At 39.9% G+C, this 23,519-nt stretch overlaps 1 protein-coding gene and 1 pseudogene across 1 annotated transcript in view; one reads left to right on the top strand and one right to left on the bottom strand.

Annotated features, from left to right (window-relative positions):
- Nucleotides 1–7,774: 7,774 nt before the first annotated feature.
- On the bottom strand, nucleotides 7,775–13,101 carry LOC109473035 (annotated as a pseudogene).
- A 1,111-nt stretch (nucleotides 13,102–14,212) lies between these two features.
- LOC109472959 (nucleolar transcription factor 1-like) overlaps nucleotides 14,213–23,519 on the top strand; it is an 18,404-nt gene continuing 9,097 nt past the window's right edge. The window contains exons 1-8 of the mRNA XM_019772824.1: nucleotides 14,213–14,548; nucleotides 19,203–19,256; nucleotides 19,670–19,759; nucleotides 20,181–20,356; nucleotides 21,216–21,305; nucleotides 22,684–22,839; nucleotides 23,175–23,239; nucleotides 23,423–23,516. Coding sequence (XP_019628383.1) covers nucleotides 14,437–14,548; nucleotides 19,203–19,256; nucleotides 19,670–19,759; nucleotides 20,181–20,356; nucleotides 21,216–21,305; nucleotides 22,684–22,839; nucleotides 23,175–23,239; nucleotides 23,423–23,516 — 837 coding nt within the window. The 5' untranslated portion in view covers nucleotides 14,213–14,436. The remainder of the gene's footprint in view (nucleotides 14,549–19,202; nucleotides 19,257–19,669; nucleotides 19,760–20,180; nucleotides 20,357–21,215; nucleotides 21,306–22,683; nucleotides 22,840–23,174; nucleotides 23,240–23,422; nucleotides 23,517–23,519) is intronic.

Genomic DNA, 23,519 nt, shown 5'->3' with positions numbered 1-23,519 from the left:
ATTGTCTATCGTTAACGTTAATTGTTGTCATTTTATACCCTCCCATATACTTTAGACTAACTTCAATAGCAATTGAGCAAAGCTGGTGTGTTACGCCGAAGGGTGGTTGTACTGGCTTTACAGATACAGATACAGATACAATACACATACAGCTTAGAACCTTGATACACATGGTTATGTATGCATGAGAAGAGCCCTAGGATTCCTGCCGTTGCAGGGAAGGATGGCAATTTGAAAATTGGGTTAAGATAAGTGGACGTGTAAATGTGTTGGACTGGTCTGAATTATTCAAGAGCAATTTTAGCGGAGCCTCTGAAAATTGGAATTTTGCATGTTACGTTATCATTAGGGGCAAAGACGTTAGTAACACATAGGCATTTAGAACCGTGCCTGTCTAGTTCTATGCCTGAATGGGTCAAGATTCGGATACGGCACGTTTCTAAATAGTCTCTGCGTACTTATTTATTTAGAATGAAGATTTTTCCCGGGCACGGTTCTTGATACAAGTGGACTATCCAGAACCGTATCTGAGCAAGGTTCTGGATAAAGCATGTTTCTGGATAAAGCACGGTTCTGGATAAAGTACTGTTCTGGATAAAGCATGGTCCTGGATAAATCATGGTTCTGGATAAAGCATGGTTCTGGATAACGCACGGTCCTGGATACAACATATATGGATACAGCCTTCCACACTCCTTTGTCCAGCGCTTGCCTCCTTCGTGAAACCCAACTCTTCTCAGACTAGGTCTCACATGACATGATTTTCCCCCATATTGTTTGTCAGGATCATTCAAGGCAGGATACTAGTAAGTCTTAGCAGTAGAGATCCTGGCTTTCAAGACATGGCCTTGGTTTTGATTTCTTTAGAGAGTTGGAGTAATTTAGCCTTGTCAAACGTGAGAGGACTGCGTTCTGGAGTGACCTTGCTATAGGATGCGGCTGTGTTTGAGTATTGTGCAACTATTCAAACTATGAACGTGTTTCTGGTGATGTGAGAGGGCTGGCTATCGATCACAAGCGTTTTGGGATAGCGTTATTTCCACCACACTGAAACTCATAACCTGTTACACAAGCAAACTGTACAAAGAGAATGGTACAGTCAACCACTACAACCTTGCGAATCTGATCATTGTGGCTACTTTGTGGTAGATTTTCCTATGGGACCAAAAGCCGCCCAAGCATGAAAAATTCTGTATATTTCGTTTTTTTCTAAGCAATAGTTATAGTAAATACCGAGAACCTTTTGATCATTTTGTTTCAATGGCCCCTCAGTGGTCAGTATACAAGAGACGAAGGAGGTAGTGTGACGATGTCCATGACTAGAAGGGCAAACCACTTGCAGAGTGTTCTCACAGGGCCAGAGACAGGAGGGAGTGGAGGAGGCTGATAACTGGATGCCATCATAGTCCCCGACCCTCAGACATGAGGATGGGACTAGGTAAAGATAACCATGATAGTGACGTGAATGAGCGAATCTTGAGTTGCATGTTCATGCCATAAAATGTATACATCAGAGTATGATGTTACATGTACATCATACTGAGTAACATAGTATATAGGATAGAAGAATACTACAAGAGAATATATCCTATCTAATGTAGGTTTTGAAGATTTCTTCTATCTAGTAAAACATATAGCATTTAAAACATTGGAAGCTAGCAACATTATCTGGGCACACTCGACCCCATACATGATCTAAGTTAGCCTTGAAAAGCCATTTCATTACAGTAAAAAGTGGTCATTTGAATCCACCATTTGCATAATGACAGCTTTACGTTGTGCAGTCCTACAGGCACAGTGTGTAATTTACCTCTCCCATTATGAAGGTTGACACTTTATTTTCAGGCCGTATTTCATATCCTCGTAAAAGTAAGCCCCTTCCTAGTGCGTAAATGTCTCTACGCTATTTATCAAAGTAATAGCTTGAGAAGAACAGGGCTGGAAATAATTTTGCCAGCACCGGTACATTGCTGTTTGTTTTACTGTTTGTTGGTCCTGGATAACCAGTAAACTACGAGTACCTGTATACATGTATAACACATATAACAAACCTGTTTTGCTGAACTGAAAACAGGTGTGTAGAGTCAAAAACTGATTTTGTGTCACGGACCAGTGCAGGTTAGGTATACAACTCCAATCCTACCTACACTAAGGCCACACCAAGTAAATTTTATGGATGACGTCCTTTGGAGACCCTAAATCTAATGCGAGAGGGCGAAAAAAAAACAAGAAGGGCCCTAAAAAACAAGATGCCTAGATTAGAAATATACTAGGAGACAACAAATGTTAGGACACAAATTAAATGAGGTGACACAGTGTAACAAGCAAGAAGTCTTTTATTCATCATCAAAACAGGTGGAACAGCAGTTGTCGTCCTGTCCTGTTTTCGCGTTACGGGTTTCATGTCAATCTGACGATTTGCGGCACTGTCGTGACTCTTTGGTCATAGTTACAGGAAGCGGAATTTCCTGTTTTTTTTCCTAGGAACAGGCCAAAATCAATGCGCGCGCGGACGTCATCCATAAAATTTACTTGGTGTGGCTTAACCTATAGTACAGTACATGCAGCCGACATTTCGAATCCTGTAAATATGAGATGCAAGGTATAGGCCATTCCTGATGGAACACATCGAACACCCTGTTCTATTCCGAAATAGAACATGTCAAAATAGAATACGTCGAACCCCCTGTTCCATTTCGAAATAGAGCATGTCAAAATAGAACACGTCGAACCCTTGGCATGTTCTATATTTCGAAATGGAACATGGGGTTCGACGCGTTCGATCTGGAACAGTCTATTTCGAGCCCGGGAAGAGTGACAAGCGGTTATCGGTACCGCGGGCTATCTGACCTAAGGAGCAACATCTAGATTCCGCGGTGTCGACTTCTAATATATCAACAATGCCAACGGCAGGTTTCAATCTATGATTATCAAATTCCGGCACAAATTTGATGCCTGCGGCTTAGTCTTCTCGCAGAAGAGGGCTGCCATTTGCACTTCCCGACCCGAAGGGTCAACGGTTGGAAACGAAATCATTAATAATTTCCTATGAAAATATTCAATCCGCGCATTTTATTGATTGATTTTCATACTTCTTCGCCCTGTTGGCCCGCAAACGGCTTGTGATCTCGTTTCGTTTCTGACTCGGATTTTCGTGCGATCCTGTGTCTTATTGGTGACCTAATTCTTGTGTACGGGCCGGCGTGACGGTTTGATCTTCTTTGGCGCCAAATCACAGACGTAAAGAACGTCAGAACGTAAAAACGTCAGCAGGAAAATGGCGCGAAGATGAAACTAGGTCAGGAGATAAACATAGGCATGATTTGCTCCATTTATGTAGGAGCCGGGAGGGGGGGGGTGACTTTAAAGGCATCCAATGCGATTTCAGGGCAGCAGAACTGGAAATATTTTGAACAGTGTGATCTTGACACATACTGCTTCACGTTGAGTCAGTATTTCATATTTTGGGCTTTTAAAACTGCAGAAAGAAGCCCAAAGTCTTTGGCTTTGAAAAATCTGGTTTTCAGGCCCTAAAAACTGCTCTGGGTGCCTTTAAGATCTGTATCTGTAAAATTTGTCTTCACTTATTTGCATATCAATCAATAGTTCGTGCTTATAATCCTGCATTTCTCCTGCTGTGTCTTAGTGGATACTACCTGAAACGTCTGACCGTTTCCAAAACCATATCCAGTTGCTTGAGTAACTGTTTTTGGCGTATCTTATTACCTGGATGACTATACTTCACCGAAGTATCTGTATCTCTATATACCAGGGCCGCGATAATGTTTGATACGGATGTTCCGGCCCGTGTGATAACTACCTGTATCACACAGTATGGATGAACTATTTTGTTATCACACGGGCTTCCAAGTCTTCCATAGAATTTCACATTCAAATTCAAAACAAACGATTTCTCGAAATCCCAGAAAACAGCTATACAATCAAAAAGAGTAGTCATACTTTTCGCACTCGAAACGTGTTCGAATTATTCTATCATCATGGAACATTTGGAAGCCTGTGTGATAACCGTTAGAACCCCGTGTGATATGGCTAGTTATCACACGCCTCGGAATACCCTTATCGAAAATTATCGCGACCCAGGTATTATAATACATCATCCAAAACAGCGTTCCAGACCCATATACACACTACCGAAAAGCTTTCGGGCGAAGGTGATAAATTAAACAAGCCAACCTATGACGCCAACATGTAATAGATGAAACGACACTCAAATGACCTTATACACAACCATTACTGGTAACACCATCAGTCACTATTTACTGAGTACCTACCTGATGCGTAGAATTGAGAACAGCCTGGCAGTGTCATTTCTGAGCTAATTATGTTATTTGGGTTGTACGTATTTGCCGAGCTTGTATTGTAAGGAAGAAAAAGAGAGGAGAAAGGGCAACTAGCAGTAGATGTTAGGTATATAGTATTGTTGTAATGTATAGACTACTAGCACTTAGCATTAGAATATAGCGTTCCAATATGCAATACTCGTGTTTTTTTTTAATCCTCTCGACCACTTTTGGTCACATTTGTGCATTTAGCCCAAATGTGGGTGAGAACATGCAATAAAGATTCATATCATTGTCATTTTTACTATTTAGTTGTTATCGTGTTCTTGTAATCATCCCTCGAATTTGTAATAAACTTTCACTATAGTAATGTCACGCTGTAGGCAATACAGTCCCATAGACGCAGCCACACGAGTAATATTTGCAAAAGTAAGTACCAAAAAATCGATAAAGCTGCGTACATATGTATATTTCAAAGGAGGTTATGTGGGTCGATATATGCCGGTAGAATGTTTGGGTAACAGAGCTTGTGTTAGTAGGGGAAGGTTCATTACTGCCACGACAGATATCCAAGTGTATGGGTCTCAGATTCGCAACCTGTTATCCACCTTAAACAAATCCACGCGAAGGCCACCGTGTCAATCCTACTCGGAAAATCTGTATCTGTAGATCTATACATGAATCTGTATCTGTGCATGAATCTGTATCTGATTGCAAATAAAGACCTCGAGTGATTGCCATAAATATATATTGGAAGAAGGATTGCTGCATTCCGAAACGTGCACCATTCCAAAACATGATTTGGAATACTATTAAAAATAAATACATTCTGTATTTCAAAACGTTGTGCATTCCAGAACCGCATCCAAAACATGTTAGTAACATAACATGATGTGGAATGCATGTTGTGTTGTATTCCAAAGGTCCTAATTTCGAAAAACATAGTTTGGAATGATGCATTCGCCTTGAATGTTATGGTTTTTTTTTAGCTTTGGATGTCGTTTAGCAGCATGGTTTATGAAGTCATATTGGGTAGATTGTCTTGGAATTTGGAATATTATTAGGTCTTGACAATCGATAAAATAATTAGATATTAGTTTACGTATCCGTTTTCAAAGACGTAGACATAAAACATGATTTCCTTTCTCACAGCCGTTTTCTCAGTCGCCATTTCACGTAATAATCATACATGCAAACAAGCGCCTGACCTCCTGACCCGACCTTTGACCTCGCGCGGTGCATTGCAGGTGTTTTTCCCGCGAAAAATCGATAATTTTTGCATTTGGAATGTTCCGTGAGGGCGGGGCGGACATCTTGTACCTAACGGCGGGAAAGTAGAATTGCATTACTCTCCAAGCAGAGGTTGTGGGGGAATGATCGTTAGCTTTTTATATATGGCCGTTTTTTGTCACTACCCCCACCAATTATTCACTATGGCTGGCGACCTTCTCTGGCTAATGGTTACTGCCTTTCCACGGAAAGGGATCTGCTTGGAGATTAGAATTGCATGTTGTTTTGTATTCAAAAACGTGTTAAGTCCTGGTAACTGGATAGATTGTCATAGTTTTCATACTCTATCCCGTAGCTTGAGTACCATTTTTTTTAGTTCAGAAATCGATAATTTTTGCATTTGGAATGTTCCGTTAGGGCGGAGCGGACATCTTGTACCTAACGGCAGAAAATGAGGAGGGGAGATGCGACGGGGAGGATTACGGGTCGATACTGGTGCTATGAGCGTTCAAGAGATCGAGATGGTGGAGGGCCTATTTGCCTAAATGCTTAGTCCAGAACTGGCCTCTCGCTCCTCTTCATTTTTTCCCTCCAGCCTTTGTACAGCAAACTTGAGGGACCTGTCACCATCCAGTGTCATGTACTATTTGGTCCCGCCATCTTCTGGGGGGGGGGGGTCTTCCTCTAGGGTAGGGTTTTCAAAGTCCTGGTGGTAAGCTCCATATACAAAAGAGTTTGAGAGCCTTCTCTTTTGAATTTGCTACAATAACATATTCAAGTGCATTGTAAATATAGGCAAGATTTTAAAAAAGAGGGCCTGAACGGTAGAAATTTTACAAATGATTTGCATCCTGTACTTTTATAGACTCTCTTCTAGTCTCTTTGTATGGTTGTTATAATAGCAATAGATCTAGATTCCTGCACACAATCATTGTGCAATAAAGCTTATATGAAATGACAGCTGTGAAAGCGGCTTTGGAACAAGCATGATTTAGTCGGCAGAAGAAAGGAAATCGGACAGCAATATCGACAGGTAGGTTTCCCCTGGCTGCTTATTCTGCACATTCACGACTCACAATACGGGACCTCAATACACCTTATTGACCTAATTTCCGATATTACAGAACAGGTGTTTCGTCTGTGCAAGGATATAAGGAGACACGCCCACCCAATAAGCTAACCTAATAATTGTAGACCATCTGTACCTTCGAATACGGAGATTGTGTGTGTTTTCTTACACTTAGGAACTTTAACAATGTGCAACAAAATGTGCAACAAAAGTCTGCCATTCATTCTTTGTAGCCATTTTTTGCGCCGTGTTGCCAGTAGTATTGTGTAAAACCACATCAAACGATGGCAAGTTTACAACGAAGACGTTTTCAGGTCTAGAAAAAAAATGCTTTAAAAGGGGACGAAGGCGTATGTCTTTTCCTGGGACACAGACATTTTGGAGACTACTCAATCTCTGTCAAAACCAAGCGCGACAAGAAATGTACAGAAATCATATTATCACACACAATTGTCCGTCTCACTGAAAACAATCAGAGCATCGGGTCTGGGGGTTAAGTCCACCGTTGCGAAATGTGATAAATATTATATGCAAAATCGTTCAGCATCGATTATGTTGCTTTATGCAATTTCGATTTGAGAATTAGGATTATTAGTATCCGATTTTGACCTGTAAATAGGTTCAAGGAATCAAGTTTGAATGTGTTAGCCTTCTAGGTTCAAGTTGCAGACAATGTTTGCAGTGCGGTTTTTGAATTTGGAACTATTTAATCTATTACATCATTTTTGTAAAATGGTTTATTCGAATCATTGGTTATTTTAACACATGGTTTTGATGAACAACTCAAATTTTGTAAAGTTTTCAACAATGATTGAACTTTTTATACTCTTAATTTTGTATTCACATTTGCAATTAAACTTTAGATTTAGCTTAAAACATCAGGTAGCTAAGTTTGAAACTGGGGTGTTGCAATGTTAATCTCCTTTTTTCTAATTTTAAGACATAGAGAAAAGAAACTTAGTATTGCAACATTGATTAGAAGTCAAACTGAACCTAACACAAAATGGCGTTGATCATGATGCTTCTCGTTCCCAGGGGAATACCCCGGATATGCGGTACCCCGGATGTAACTCAGTCCGATTTGCGAAAAGAATCGATGACGTGTCCGCCTGCGTCTTCTGATGATCCCGTTTATATTGATTTGATAACTGGTGTCGTTTTCCACGGAGCCAAAGCAAATATTGTATTGGTCAGGTAAAGTCTTTGACATCTTTATTCCGGATACAACATTGCAGACGTACAAATTTAGAATTGGGTAGGTGTTAATTACAATCAATGCGTTTTACATACGGAGCTTATCTGAAAACATAACAAACAAAAAAAACATCAATATCTCTTGAAAATAAGAATTAAAATACATACTGAAAGCTTCACGGATGACTGACTTGAGAACAAGCTACATTACACTGAACGACGTGTCACACATAACTCTTGAACATCTAACTGTATCAAGTTGCACGACATATTGCACATTGTTCACTGCATCGTCACGTATTTTTAGAATAAAAACAATCCCTGTAAAAAATCACAGTATTGACAGTTCATATAAAAGTTGACACATTCACGCACACGCGAATTACATGCAAGTCTAGATCTTTTTCTGTATACAGCACACAAGAGACCCCTGGCGTGCCCCATGTTCAATGCAACATGGTAGCACTGTACAGCAGACCTACGAGTTACTAGTACTCCGTTCACTGCTTCAAGATAGTTTAAAATTTGATGCTCTGACTTTTTTTCCCAAGGAACAAAGTTTTGTGTTAGCTGCCAACGCAGATTGAAGTTCACGTCCGTCTATTTTCTTCCTAGGACTGAAGGCAGCCGCACGGACCTGTCTTGAGAAGTTGGAGTAGCGCTGTTTGGAACTCTTGGATCCCAACCTCATGGTAACCTGAGGATGACAGGAATAACAAGATATTTACATCAAAGGTTCTGTGTTTATAGTTAAAACTTTTGATCCAACCTCTCTCATCTAGAGCTTTCTACCAGACACTTTTGTTTTCCTCAGTAAACTGACCCAGTGAGGCTCTAGGTGAGAGAACGTCTTGTGTTGGATCTAAAGTTTTAACTCTAAACATGTAACTACCATGATAGTATCAAACGTTCTGATGCAGTTCCAAGAAAAGCTACCCAGAGGTGGTCAAAAATCTAACCATTTCTTTAATACTAGTCAAGTTACCCGGAAAGTCGTTGATGTCGATGATGACGTGTTTTCCGGTTCCGTCTTCCACGATGACGTCAATGCCCAGCAGACCGGACCCCAGAACGCGCCTGGTTACTTCTGAGATCAGGGACATCTTTTCGGGTGACGCCGGACGGGTTTGGCTGTTCGGCTCGCCATTTTTACCCTTGAACAACAACAAAATCAGAAATTTTGAACTTCCAGGACATACTATGGGTTTCTCAAGTTCACAAACTTAATGGCCTAGCAGATCGGACCCTAGAACGCGTCTGGTTACTTCTGAAATCCGGGACATTTTCTCGGGTGACGCCGGACGGGTCTGGCTGTTCGGCTCGCCATGTTTGCCCTTCAATAACAAAAAATGGTTTGTAGTGCGTTCGACTTGGAACCAAGTAGTCCTGAGTTCGAATCCTGCCATGCCACTATCTTGTGTCCTTGGGAAAGGCACTTAACAGAAAGTTACTCACTTTACTCAGGTGAAAATGAGTATGTCTGTTGTCTGTTCATGCGTTTGTCTGCGTTGGTGGCGGCATAAAATAAGTTAGAAAAACTCGAGCGTGTCGTCGCCATGTCTTGGAATAAATGTTGGAATAAAAATACTTACAGCATTTAATGGAGACACTGAATTGGATTTGGCAACTTCGGAGGTAGAAAATTCAACATTGGGAAGATCATCTGTAGAAGAAAATAAAGATAAACAACGTTGCCATTTGGCCTTAACAAGGTTTAAATCTGTCCAAGTTACTTGATATCATGTGTATGGATAGCGTAGGGCAACCAGACATCATACACACATATTGGTAAGATAGACACTAAGGTAAGACAAGATGCGTATTAAAAGGCAAGGAACGAACGACACGCAAAACTTACCGGACGCTGCGAAATTCCTTAGTGAGGGGCGGCCGTAGATGAAATGAGCATCTCCAATCACGTATAACTGTGGAAGTAAAAATCAATCAATCAATTCATTCATTCATTCATTCGTCAATAGGTTAACTTGTTCTTTCTTATATCCATTTAACAATCCACCTAACATACATTCATCCAGTACTGTTATTGAATCCAAGCCTCAAACGGTATACACAAAAGGAACCCAAACATACAAACTCCCACTAAACCAGTGCGACCCAAACCAATACTTCCTTTCCAGAAGTAATGATGGCAAAAAACACAGGTGTAAAACTGAGTTTTTCCAAGCAGTCAGTAAGGATTCAACTTATTATTATTATCTTTTTAAAACTGGTATTTTTTTATATGCTAGCCAAACCTTCAAGTGGCCAATGGTTACTGCCTAGCAAAGCGATACTGACTAGCCAATATTGATACGGCCTTACAGCCAACGAAAGATCTGCTTGGAGATTAACACAGGTGAGTTCACCGACCTTATGAAGAATGCCTGAATGGTTTGAAAAGCTCTCGGCAGCACAGGGCAGATCTAGGTCCTCCAACCCGCGTCTTCCAAACACTAGCTTCATCTGAAAATGTTCATCACAAGTAACAACATAAGATCAGGCATTGAAAGGTAAGTGTTCCGTATTCTATTGTGTTTATGATTTGCAATTATCCTATATGATTCGTACATTATATGTTTTAAGTTAAAAATGGCTGGGTAACATTTAGGTTTCGGTTACACGTTTCTCTTAAAACTGTAAGCAGTAAAATCTAACGAGAAGTAATTATGAAACTGTGATGTAAAACAGACGAGCTAACAAAAAACAGAACCAAACATAGAAAGTACAATAACTAGTAGCTAATAGTTTGAACTTGATGCACAATTAATCAAAATGTATGCTCAGTTTATCAAATAACTAGTATGAAAAAAACATACCCTGTGATGTGAATGTGCTAGGAGAGACGACGACTTGCAAACTGGACAACAGAAATCAAAATAAGTGTTAACATAGACAGTTTGCCGTGTATGTATTACAAAAAATGTATGATGCATTGGATGTTATAAATATTCAGTAGCAAACCGAAATAATATTTCTGTACGAGGACGTAAATATATATTACTTACCAAATGGAAATGTGACTCCTTCCTGCTCCAAATGTTTTATCATGTTCTCAACTCCGGTAGTTTCTAGATACGCTCTGTTTGGCACGAGGACATCTGGGTCTGCTTGAACAAGGGTTGAAAATATAACGACAATATGTTGACGGTGTGCCAAAAATATAAGACTTCAAAGAAAAGAAAAAGTATACTCATAACAAAGTAGATCCGGGATTTTTGAAAACCATATATACGTCAAAACAACGATTACGTTTGTGCATCCGGTGAATTCCGTAAGGCAATATGAGGAGGTTGATCAAAATTTAATAAAGATTAAATGGTAAGCAATTCACAAGAAATAACTTTTTTGACCCTTCTGAATGTACAATTGGTGCATTTCATTTGAAACAGTTTACCAACTTTACCATTATCTTTTACAACATGAAAACTGGTAAAAACTTGGCCGTACCGTTGAGTAGGCTCACCACTTCCTTCGCGACTTTCTGTGCGCCCAGCCTGTCGTGCACCAGCCGCCAGGAGGCCAGAGGGTTCACCGCTACCATGTGCGGGTGGCGCGCCATGTAGTCCTGCAAAACCGATCGATCAATCAATTAATAAACCAATCTATTGATAAATTCTTTATTTGATAATTTATCTACTAAACGAAATATAATCGAGTTGGTTCACTGCTACCATGTGCGGGTGGCGAGCCATGTAGTCCTGCAAAACCGATTGATAAAAGAATTAACTAATAAATCGATCGATTAATCGATGTATTGATATATATTCACAATTCGAAGACGATTCGAAAGACAAGAACGGTCACAATTCAGATGCAATAACAGGGGTACCAAAGACGTTTACACGGTTAATCAAATTTCTAAAATCCTATTACCCGAAGTAAGGTGTGACCAAGGGAAAAAAGTCGACTTTTTAACAAGAAAGAAAATCTTTTGTACCTTAATATTTCTTTCCAACTTTTAGCAATAAGAAAAAAAAACTAGCTGTCTCGGTCTTACCTCTAACTCTGAGACGAACAGTTCCACCGTGTTGTTCTCGTCTGTGGCCAGGCGGACGATATCCGTCATGTCGTGAACTATCACGTCAAAGGGGCCCTGGGTGGCTACCGAGCGGTTTATGTACACCTGGGAAGAAAAGGAGACACGTTCTTTTATTATTTTTAAATCCAACGGATGCCTTGGGCTTGCTTCTTTTTTTACAAAAATATGTATTTATTTATTTATTCAAGAAAAAAATCAACAAAATATACATGCAATTCTGAATGACGTTGACGTTACGCATAATAAAACAAGCTAACTAAATCAGTTTTTTTTACCCAAACCTAATTTCATCAATTGTTGGTTTCAAAAGAATCTTACCTTTATCAAGTCAATTCCGTTGTCTCTGGGAAAATAAAAATAAAAATCAACATTTAGTCCTTGCATGGTGGAAAACGATTAAGAACAAGCTGGTAGGTGGCCAAAAATTGAATAATTTAGAGGCTTTATCAAGGCCTATTTACATTCAAAATATTAAGACAATATTTTAAACTCTTGTTGACAAGAAATTTTAAAAAGTCAAGGAATGACAATTGTTTCTCGGGAAGAAACCTACCTGTAATTTTGCTTGAACGTGTGTAGTGGAAGACGTTTTTCTTTCGATTCTGACAAGACATAACCGACTCGACATCTTCTGCTCTTCTGAAGACCACTCACTGGTGTTTTGATACATACTCTCGCCTGCAAAAAGTCTGTAAAATTCAAATATTTAGAGACATTTAGGACAGGATATTGTAATTAGGAAATGTCTTTATCAATAAAACTCATTGCAATCAAGGGTCGTTAGCAGAAATTGCTACCACACTTGCATGGCAATAACGTGTTTCTGACGTCACGTCCAGGAAGCTGCAGTAGAAGGGTCCATTCCGTGAACAAGGCTGACGGAGTCAGTCAAAAATTTGGGGTAAGTCCCAATTAATTACTTAGTGTTGGCTAGAACGTTTAGCCCTTTTTGTTATAATGAAGTTTACCAACACAGATGACCTCTCATGGTAACACTCGGTATGACTTTAGTCATGTAACCTGTATATTGTTATATTTTGTCAGACCAAGGGCATTCTACAAGATAGAACGTCCTTGACCTGACCCTGACCTCAATGAATATCGTCTAAATTTCTTAAATAAGTATTTCTTAAATAAACAAAGGTTCCAACAAACAAACAAACAAACAAACAAACAAACAAACGTAGGCTTACTTGTAGTAATACTGCTTTCGAAGAAGTATCTATCTGAAATAACCATGACAGAAAGTACAAACAACACGACCACAACAATGTCGTTTCGCCACATCACGTTGGAGCAACAGTTGCCTCTATCCAGACGCCAATCTGAAACAAATTCAACTCTTATAATAGATGCATGGAAAGGCAATCAGAGAATGCAGAGTTGTTAAGAGAGAATACATTACAGATAGCCACACAGACGCATACACACACACACATACACACGCGCGCGCGCGTACGCACACACACACGCACACACACACACACACAAACACTCACACACACAAATACACACTCACACACGAACTCAACTAAGTTGAAAACTAACTGGTTGTTGAATAAATATCATACTTATACTTAACTTACATTTCCTCACATACCCTGAATGGTCGAAAAAGTGGCGTCAGGTGTAGACCATTTGCGAAAAATAAGGCCCCTCCCCGGTCAAAAAACTTACCAAGCAACTTCTGTCACACTTAGTTGGGCGTAAAGTATGACCAAAGGGTGGATGGTAGCCTCCGAGGTATAATTATTTACAAGGCTAGCTACAAGGTGACTGAAAAAAAAAAGACTTGCCGTTTGGTTGAGTAAACTCAATGTCTACCTTAGATTTACGACTAAAATTAATTAGACAATCTGAGGAAAAATATCGCCCACAGATTTTGCTATATGCGTTTATTATTTTTTTATGAATGCAAATAGACACTGTGCGAATAACGTTACATGTGTTATATGTTTATGGCTTAAGTAGGACTCTATTGTACTTTGGTTGACCCTGAAAAGCGGCCATGTAGATAGTATGTAATAAAAAAAAACAAAGGCTCAGACAAAAGTAATAATTATTAAGCCCTATAAACATAACTGTTACATACATATTCTTACTCTTGAATGAGTTGTACCATTTACACCGAGTTGCATTGGTTTTAAAATGAAGTGCTATTTTGCTGTTGTTGTTTTTCTACAATAGAACCAGTTATTGAGAAAAAAATCGTGCAATTTTAGACACATCAAAGTTTTGTAAAAGGCAAACATCCCAGCCAAAATATTTTAATTTTTCCGCCGAATATCTGCTTGGAGATGCAATGTTTGAACTTCCCGCGCTTTACCATGCAGTGGGGACACTCTGCGGAGATTGCCGGTATTGCAGCACGGCGCAGTCCGGTGATTGGCCGAGACTTGTCCTGGGCGTGCGCACAACCGCGACTTCCTCCCCTAAATTTTAAAAAATTCAACAAAAATACTTGACAGGTGGAAAACTTAGAAATATAAAACTTCCCAAGAAAACTCTGAGAAACTTCGCCGAAAGAAAACGGCCGGGAAATCTCGCAAAAATCGTCCGTTTTTCGGCGTCGCGAGGCGGGGTGGGGTTGCACTACGTCAGCCATGTCGGGGTTCATAGCGGGAGGCGAAGCCCTGATGCCCGCGGCGGGGAAAAAGCAGGCGAAGAAGCGGACGACTCGCTCGGACCGGCTCGACAGAACCTCCGAGACGGACGGTAGGTGGTTTTCTGAGGAAAAATTTCTTGACTAGAGTGTCTATAAGCTAGGGAACGCTGTTAGAAGCGCCGGTTTTCAGCGCTAGCGTTGTCCCGGGCGTTTTTTTCCGAGCAGCCGAGGGATTTGCATTCCCAGACGACCGATCTTTGATCGCGCTATTCAGTGACTCTTCTTCGGCATTTCCCTCGCTTTCCTCCGAACCCACGTCGACCCCACACGGTAAATTTTTACCCCGGTACCTCCTCGAAAAAAATCTGAGGAAAATTTCCTAGATTCTGAGGAAAACTCGCCCGGAATTTGCGGTTGGAAAATCCGCTTCCTCCTTTTTGCCGCTTTGGTTGTCTTTCCACCTTCCACCATGTTGGATACCGTCTCGTAGTATAAATTTCCTCGGGGAAGGAGCCCGACCACCCCTGGACCACCGTTCTACCCCATTTCCCCACCCAAATCCACCACCCAGACCCATTTTGACCCCCTAGGAGCAATATTTGCAACGTTTAGCGGAAATTCTGACAGAACTTTTCGTTTTTTGGCGTTTTTTTCGGCTGATTATCGATGCGAAATGACCCCATACGGGGCCTGGCCGACTCGCTCAATCCGGGTTCCTCGGCGCCTGGCGCCGAAAACATTCAGACTCGGGCGCGCCGATTCCGACCCTTCCCGACAAAAATTGACCCAAATCTGCAGAAATTGTTTAATTTCACACTTTATATATCCTTTCACGAGCAAAGGGCGGCGAAAACGCCGCGTTTCGAGCTCGTTTTCGGCCATTTTCGAGCTGGCTGCGGGCCGGTGTGTCAATCAAGATGGCTTCGGGCTTGGTCACGAGGTTTGGGGAGGCGCCGCGGATTGTTGTACCGGTGACATGGTCACGCACTAGTCGCCCGAAGGACCCCGCAAACCCCGCCCGGCGCCGCTGGTCCACCCGCTAGGGAATTCTCCCCTCGCTCTCCCAATTTCCTACAAGAAAATCCGGGTCTAGAGCTCTTATTTTGTCATTTTTGGGTGATTTTTCAGGGTTTTGTGGTGTAGTGGGACTTTGTTAAAGCGGGGGTGGCGTGGGTAACGCGTGGCCACAGTGTAGCAAGCACGTGTGTGTTGCTACAATTATGCCACATTGTTTGTTTGTTTGTTTAGGCGGGGATAATTGTTTTATTTTATTTGTTGTGGCCTGATTTGAGCATTTTGGTAGGAAGAAGGGATATATTGTGGGATTGTTGTGATTATGTGTTGGTAATGTGGAATTTGATTCACATTAAATGCATTTGTTTGAAGAAAAATGACCAGTCAGTTACTGTAAGTCCTGAAATTGTTGCCAGAAAAAAATGGCACTGCAGTTTTTTCTTGATATGTGTGCATTTTTTCCTTGAAAATGTACCAAAAAGTTACCATGTGCTCTGTAGTTTACACGTTTTTGTTCCAAATTTTTCTTTGTCTTTGCCTGTTTCGCGATCTGTTGTAATTGTTATTTTGTACAAGGAAAAGAAAATCTGTGACACCTGGCTATTTATTTTACTTGGTCATACAGATGATTTTTATTGTATTTTTCAGTCCAGAGGGACAAAATGTACTTCATTTGATCATGATATCTCAGATATTTTTTTAATACATTGTGTGAGGAGAATGTAGTCTCTACTAGAATGGGTAGGTTGTTGGAAAAATAGCAGGAATTTGTCAAATTAGCCAGTCGTTGAGTTTTGCAATTATGAGTCTTTAGTGTTTTGTTGCCATGTTCTACAAATTTTGAAACATTTGCAAAGGTTTTATTTTTGGTGTGGAAAGGTGGCTACAAAAATTCATGACACGACAAATGTGTTTTCCATCACCGGACCATGTATGACCACTGTACTACAGAATCATGTAATGTATCTTTACTGCCAATTAAAAACTCAAGTTTGTAATTAAAATCTGCTCTCTTACTAGGATTCCTAGTAGGAAATAAAGCATCTTACACAAATAATAATCATATCATCATGAAAGTAAACCAACAAACAGACTAAATTAATAGGTGTCAGTTTTTAAAATACGCACTCTCGCTTCGCAAGTCATCGCTTCGCAAGTTTTCGGTAATGCAAGTTATTGTTTATGATTTTTTTGCAAAAACACAAACCAAAACACAAGTGTCAGTGCACAGTAAACCAGTCAGAATTGCCCTGATGAAGATGACAGACGGTCATCTAAACGTCGGCTCGTGAAAAATAAATGGTTGTGATCAAAGAACGTTGCTATTCATTCGGTCACCAACCTGATGGAATTATTTACGGAGGAAACCTTTTTAGTTTGTGAAGTTTGAAGTTTATGTGAAGTTTACAGCGGCCCGGTCCTCTGAAATGCATGAGTCTATGTGAGCAATACCTTTACAGGTGGTTTGGCTTGTAAGTGATGGCTGATGCCTTCTAAAATAAACAGCCAGTGTTGAGGGTTGACAGCAACCTGGAATATAGATGGGCAACCTAGTTCTTGGCTAAGGTTGCCCACTAAGAAAAATGTTTCGAACAATTATGGTGGGGTTGCATGGCATAACGGCAGAGCATTCGGCTCAGAACCAAAAGTTCCCGGGTTCGAATCCTGCCATGTGTCACCAACCTTGTGCCCTTGGGAAAGGCAAATTGTACACAACTTTCCTCATGTGTTCATGAGTATGCCAGAATGATGATTTTCATGATCAATGGGCATTAAAAGAAAAACCAAACCAAGAAACCCTGGTGCTTAGTAGTTAGAAATGCATGTAACTTGATGTAAGCATATTATATTGTTTTTTGTTGGCCCTATGAACATAAAATATAAACAGTTGTACAGTGCACTCCATAGTACAGCTGTCTAGCCCCATATGATAGACATGATTGATAGATGCATTTCCATATAGCACATGAGAAACATTTCAGGGCTCGAAATACTTAGCCTGGGTACCATCCGGATTTTTGCTCTGCAACACTCAAAAAGCTATTTTTTCGAGTGTTGACAGTAGTCAGTTCTCTAAGACATAGAGTATTTAGACATACCTTTTCTAAAAGAACAAAAGAACTAGCTAGCTACATGTCCTTGCTTAAGGCATCTTATGTGATTTCAAGGTGGCGAAACAAACTATTTTGGATTAGAAAATCTGTCTGATATTGACATTTACTGCCATTTTTTAGCACATTTTTGTCATTATTTAATACATGCAGCATTTGAAAGAGCCTCAAAATAGTATCTCTTCATTTTTTTACAGCTAGAACCAGCCTTCGATAAAAAATACTAGTAAGCAACCGTTTTCCTTCAGTGACTTCATATTTTTCCCTCACAGATATCAGTATGCTATGGGATAGGATTGATTCAACTTTAAGAATGACCAGAAATGGACTTAAAAAATCCCAACTTTTTCAAGTTTTTGCCTCCCTTAAAATGTATTGGATGTCTTTAATGTTTGAAGGCATCCTTTTTTAAAAGAAAACACAAAAGCTTAAAATTGTCCTTGAAAAAACAAAGAGCAGCCCGGTCCAAATTATATAATCTATATATAGGCTCTTATGTATGTAGATATTGTACTTGGAAAATTCACTGAAAAGGATGTTTCATGTAAAAAATACAATACAGTCAAATTTTTCTCACAACCCTATTTTCATGTGACCTCGTGTTGACCTCACCACTTACCTAATAAGGCAATCAGAGATGGCAGACTTCACCCCTTTCATGCAGAGCTCCATTGTATTGCCTATACAATCTACATGTTGAATAATCACTTTCATCTGTGGGGCCCCAGAGTGAAACTAGGTTTTATAACATCTGCTTGAAAGTATTCATCTATACGCTGCCATGTAAAATGTTGTTTTCTTGCCTTAAGCAAAAAGTGATTTCATAAAAATTCTCTTATTGAAAATTCTGGTAGATTTTAGAGTGAGTTGGGAAACAGTTACATAGATTATGTTAATCTTAAGTTCTAAATATACCATGCAGTGTTGGTTGGAGTGCTTTGAAGTCTGTCATACTTTTTGAAGCTCAACATTAGATCATCCAGCCTGGAAATAGTATAATTCACTTTATCATATGTTCACGGTAGCAAAATTTCATGGTCTGAGAAAAATGGATGTGTGCTATATATTCACGGCGGTGACAGGTGCAGGAAAAAGAAAGTCCAGGAATCATTTGTTAACTGTAATGATATGGTCACGGAACAGAAGTGACAGTGAAAACAGTGAACATAACAGTACAGTGAAAAAATCAGCAATTACAGTAGATGGATATGATATCTAAAAGAACATGCGAGTTTTAAGCCTGCGCTGCTACACTGGTAACTTATGAGAGTATATCTTTTACCTTGACCCATATTATGGGACATTGGGGGTCCTTGCAAATATAGAGGTTGGCTGGATGGAAATATACTTGTGTAAATTCTGTTTAGTGTGGATTTTCTAATCTTAAGATAGCAGAAATAATTGAATTTGTTCTTGGGATGGCAGAAATATTTTAAGCTGCTTGCATTTTGGCAATTTTGACATCTTTGAATGTTTTGAAAAAATAACCCTTGCACAAATATTTTTCACAAAGAATTTTTGTCCACAGTTTCCAATCCAATAATAATTTGCAGCATATTGCAACTATTTTGGGTTTAAGGAACTATTGACTATTGAGGATTGTGGCTTACTGTAAAACCTGTTATTTTTCGGTCCACAGAAAGTCACAGCTCGCCTGCGAGAGCACAGAGAGGAGCAAGCTCTGCTTCACCCAGTAAGTCTGTTGCTAGAACTTAGTAGAAGTCAAAATTGCTGTTATGAAAATAATGTTTTTGCACGGCATGAAAGAAATGAATAATCGTTTTTCAGAACTTAATAAATATTCACAATGCTACCTTTTGATCAACAAGTACATGTTCCTACTAGTATCCAAACAATCTTAAGCATTTGTATATTACATTATCCAAAGAGACTGAGGTATTTCTTTAGGTTTGTTTACAAGTCTGTCTGTGTATGTGTGTGTGTCTGTCTGTGTATGTGTGTGTGTCTGTGTCTGTGTATGTGTGTGTGTCTGTGTGTGCGTGTGTGTGTGTGTGTGCATACATGTTCCAAAGAAGGCAATGACAGATAGCCTTTTTGGAAGACATGAATCTTTCAATCCTTGTCATGATGACCTTGACCCTGCAGGTAAAGGTGCCAGGTCCAAGACTGCAGGCAGCATGGCCGCAGGGGTGAACGGACTCAAGGTCAAGGTCAAGGAGGAGGCGCAGGAAGGAGGTGGGTGTGGGTCACCAGGTCCTTAAAAATGGAAGTCTTCATTAGTTCATATTTAATGTTGAGGAAAGGCCTGTGTTGGGGAAATATCAAGGGACAGAGGAAAAGAGAAGGATTGAATGGCAATGCTCTTTTTTTTTTACAACCACATGTTAAACAAGAGCCAATGTTTTAGAAACCAGTAACACCTAGCTCCAGTGAACCACTGCTGTGATAAAGATGACAGACAGTCATTGAAACACACCAGTGGTTGTTAATATTCATTGTTGTTCACCCAAGCTTAAGAAATGTAGCCACCTGGAAGTTAGTAGGTATTAAGTTTTTACAATTAACTTTTGAGGCTACATGTACTGTAAATGCATTAAGAACTCTGCTCTTTAGTGGTTTGAGATCACTATCGCAATCGCTTTCCTTCTGTCTGCAGAGCTGTGGAATCTTGACACGACAAAGGAACTGTTGGACAGGATCGGTAAAGTTTTGCCGCCAGACGACATGGTAAAGTTCAAAACCAGGGAGGAGCGGATGGACTGGTCTGATGTGGCGTTCGGAGGCTTTACAGGCGAACAGTGCAAGGAGAAGTGGCAGAAAATCTCAAATGAGGTAAGGATAACCTTTGGTCTGTAAAGGTAACCATTTTGTGAACCAAACATTATACAGTTAGGCAGCAAGGGTGTGTACATGTCCTACATGTATAACGCTATATGTTCGGAGGCTTCACAGGCGAACAGTGCAAGGAGAAATGGCAGAAAATCTCAAACGAGGTACAGTAGGTCCATCAAAGATCTCTGCTGCAGCCTGTATTCCTCAAAATTTGCACCTCAAAATGCAGAAAGTAATGTTTGAAAGAATTAAGAATTAAAAAAAAGCCTGCTGGCATGCTCAAAGCAAGCATAGCAACATAAAGAATAAAATAGCTCTCCAATGCAACTAAGGTTACGCCTGCACCGCGCCAATTGCAACACTCAAACCCTACAAGTCACTACCATCTCACAAAGACTGTTACAGATGCTCCTACTTTCCTTGGACTGTTTTCACCAGCCATACCCGAAATCCCATAGGCTGACAAGTTCAAGGAAGCAGTACTAGTGCTGTGTACCGGTTCGCTGGACTGGTTCCGGACTTGTAGTAAAAAAAACCCCTAAAAGTCAAGAACCGGTTCCAGACTAATTACAAAAAAAAAAAACATGTCACATACCCCTTTTCTTTCCAAACCATCTAAAACCTTCCATAGATTGCTAAATCCGTGCTGCAAAATGAAGAAAACATTGCCATCGGGCATTGTCAAGTGTCGGCCACAGTTTTGGCCACAGTTTTGTCCATACAACATGGCAAGGTTGCCAACATGCAATTTTGTATATGCCATGGCTTTAGGTCCGGACTTACGGGTCTGGAACTGAACCTAAACCTCTGGACTTGAATCCGGACCTGAACCTAACACTAATTCTCACCTTTTTTTCAGATTCGAAAGTTCCGCACCATGTCAGAGCTCATAGCCGATGCGAAGGAATGGCTGAAGAATCCGTTCGACAACAAAAAGAAACCAGAGAAGGTGAGTAGCTGCAGAAAACATTTTAACGTCATCACGAATGTCGTCAGTGTGTCTGTGCATGTGTGTGTTTCAAACAGGCCAATGTCAATTTGATTAGAGAGCCTAGGGGAAAAAAAAATTGTGTTTCCTGTTTCCCAACCGACCCTAGACAAAACTTTGAAACTTTATTTGAGCTACAAATGTAGCCTTTGATTTTGTGAACCACTGCAAGGGACATACATTTTTCGAGCTGGTCAACCTTTTCTAGCTCCATGATCTGACACCTGAGTGATATAAAATGTTGTACAATTGGTTTTCCAACATTGACATTAAAAATATAAGTGTCCTCGTATCGTATAAGTTGGATCACAAGTTGGATCACTAGAGATTGCCAAAGTCTAATACATAAAAAAAGATAATTCCTACCAAATGACCCTAACTTTTTCACGACTGAAACGGGAAACACAACATTTTTTCCTAGACGTAATTGATTTGTTGTTACCATACATTCTTAATGCTGCTATTTTTTTTGTCTCTAGGACTCGAAAGGTCGCAAAGCACTATGGGTAAGGGGGCGAAGTGTGCTGATATCTGGTTGCCATGTTTTAGGCATAATTTGCGTTCATCAAAAATAATGAACAAGTCAATATGACTCAGACTTACCCAAGTTTCTCTTGTATTTAAATCAGATGATATTTAATTGATTTTTAATTTTAGGACAAAACTTGGATAGAAACATTTTTATAATCCTATTACTAGTCTATAGTATAGATTGTTCTGTTTTAGAAAAATTTTTTTGACGTTTCAACCATGTCTTCTTTTCGTAGCTCCAGATGAGAAAAAGTATTTACATTCGGGAATGGGTAAATGTGCTGCCTTTAGTTCATGGTTACTTTCTCGGTTCCCACAATTTCTGTTCTGGTTGCTAAACTGGTTTGTTTTCAGTTCAATTTGTTGAAGTTTATACTTAACAATCAGTAAACAACATTTCTGCCCAGCATATTGTACAACTTGTACTACAAGAATTATTTGATTTTGAAAGATGCTTCTGAACTAGAAGGTCTGTACTTTAAAATTCTGAACACAGTGCACTAGTGGCACACACACACACACAGACACACACAGACACACACACACAAACAGACACACACACGCAAACACCAAAACACACCGATACACACATACACACACACATACACATACACACACACACACATACATACACACACATACACACACACACACACACACACACACACACACACACTCAAATTTTTTCTCCCAACCCTCTGGTTTCATGTTGATCTAGAGCTAGCTTTTTTCTTGGAAGTATCCAAGAACCAAGGAGATCATTTGGTGCACCGTAGGGTTCTCACCCAAGAATTTTCCTTGTCCTCAGCTCTACCCAGACCTGCCTAAGAAGCCGTTGACGCCGTACTTCCGCTACTTCCTTGAGAAACGTAAGAAGTACGCCGAGAGTCACCCAGAGATGGACACGGTAGAGGTCACTAAAAACCTCTCTCAGAAGTTCAAGCAGCTACCGGAGCGAAAGAAGGTTGGTTTTCTTTTTTTATTGTTTTGAGTATGATGATGTATTTTTTAAAGGATTCGTTTAGTGTTTGTTACATGACTTTTACATGTATGTGTTAGGTGTAGCATGTTGTAGTAAACTAAAGGCACTTGAAAAGTAACATTTTTTAGTACATGTACCTTGTCTTTAATTACATATCCCTAAGTGTACAATCATGTACAATTCTAGTAGTTCTTTATTTTTCCAAAATTTTTAAAAATACTTTAACTTTGTGTGTAGTGTAACAACAGGTTCAGTACTACATTTTTTAAAGTTTTATGTTTGAAATTTTATTAAGCTTGATCTTATCATAATTTCAGGCCAAATACATGCAGCAGTATCTGAAAGAAAGGGAAGAATATGAAGCCAACATGGTCAGATTCAGGTAAGGCTATGGAACTTTTTTATTTGTTTAATAGATACTTCCGTGAACATATTTTCAGTGGATTCCTTATTCAATGGTCAGCAAAGTTATTCACACTTTGAACCATGCTGTGATCTTTCTACTCTTTCTCCATCCGTTTTACTTCTTCTGTCTTCTCCATCAACCTCTCATTCGTTCCTCCAGACAAGAGCACCCAGACTTTGCAGAAGAAGAGATGAAGAAGAAAGGGAAGACAGACGAACCCACCAAACCAAAGACTCCTGTCCAGATGTTCATACAA

This window comes from Branchiostoma belcheri, unplaced genomic scaffold (assembly GCF_001625305.1).
Source record: "Branchiostoma belcheri isolate BF01 breed outbred unplaced genomic scaffold, Haploidv18h27 scaffold29, whole genome shotgun sequence".
NCBI lineage: Eukaryota > Metazoa > Chordata > Leptocardii > Amphioxiformes > Branchiostomatidae > Branchiostoma > Branchiostoma belcheri.
Note: the sequence above shows the minus strand (reverse complement) of the source record. Positions and strands in the feature narration are given on the sequence as shown.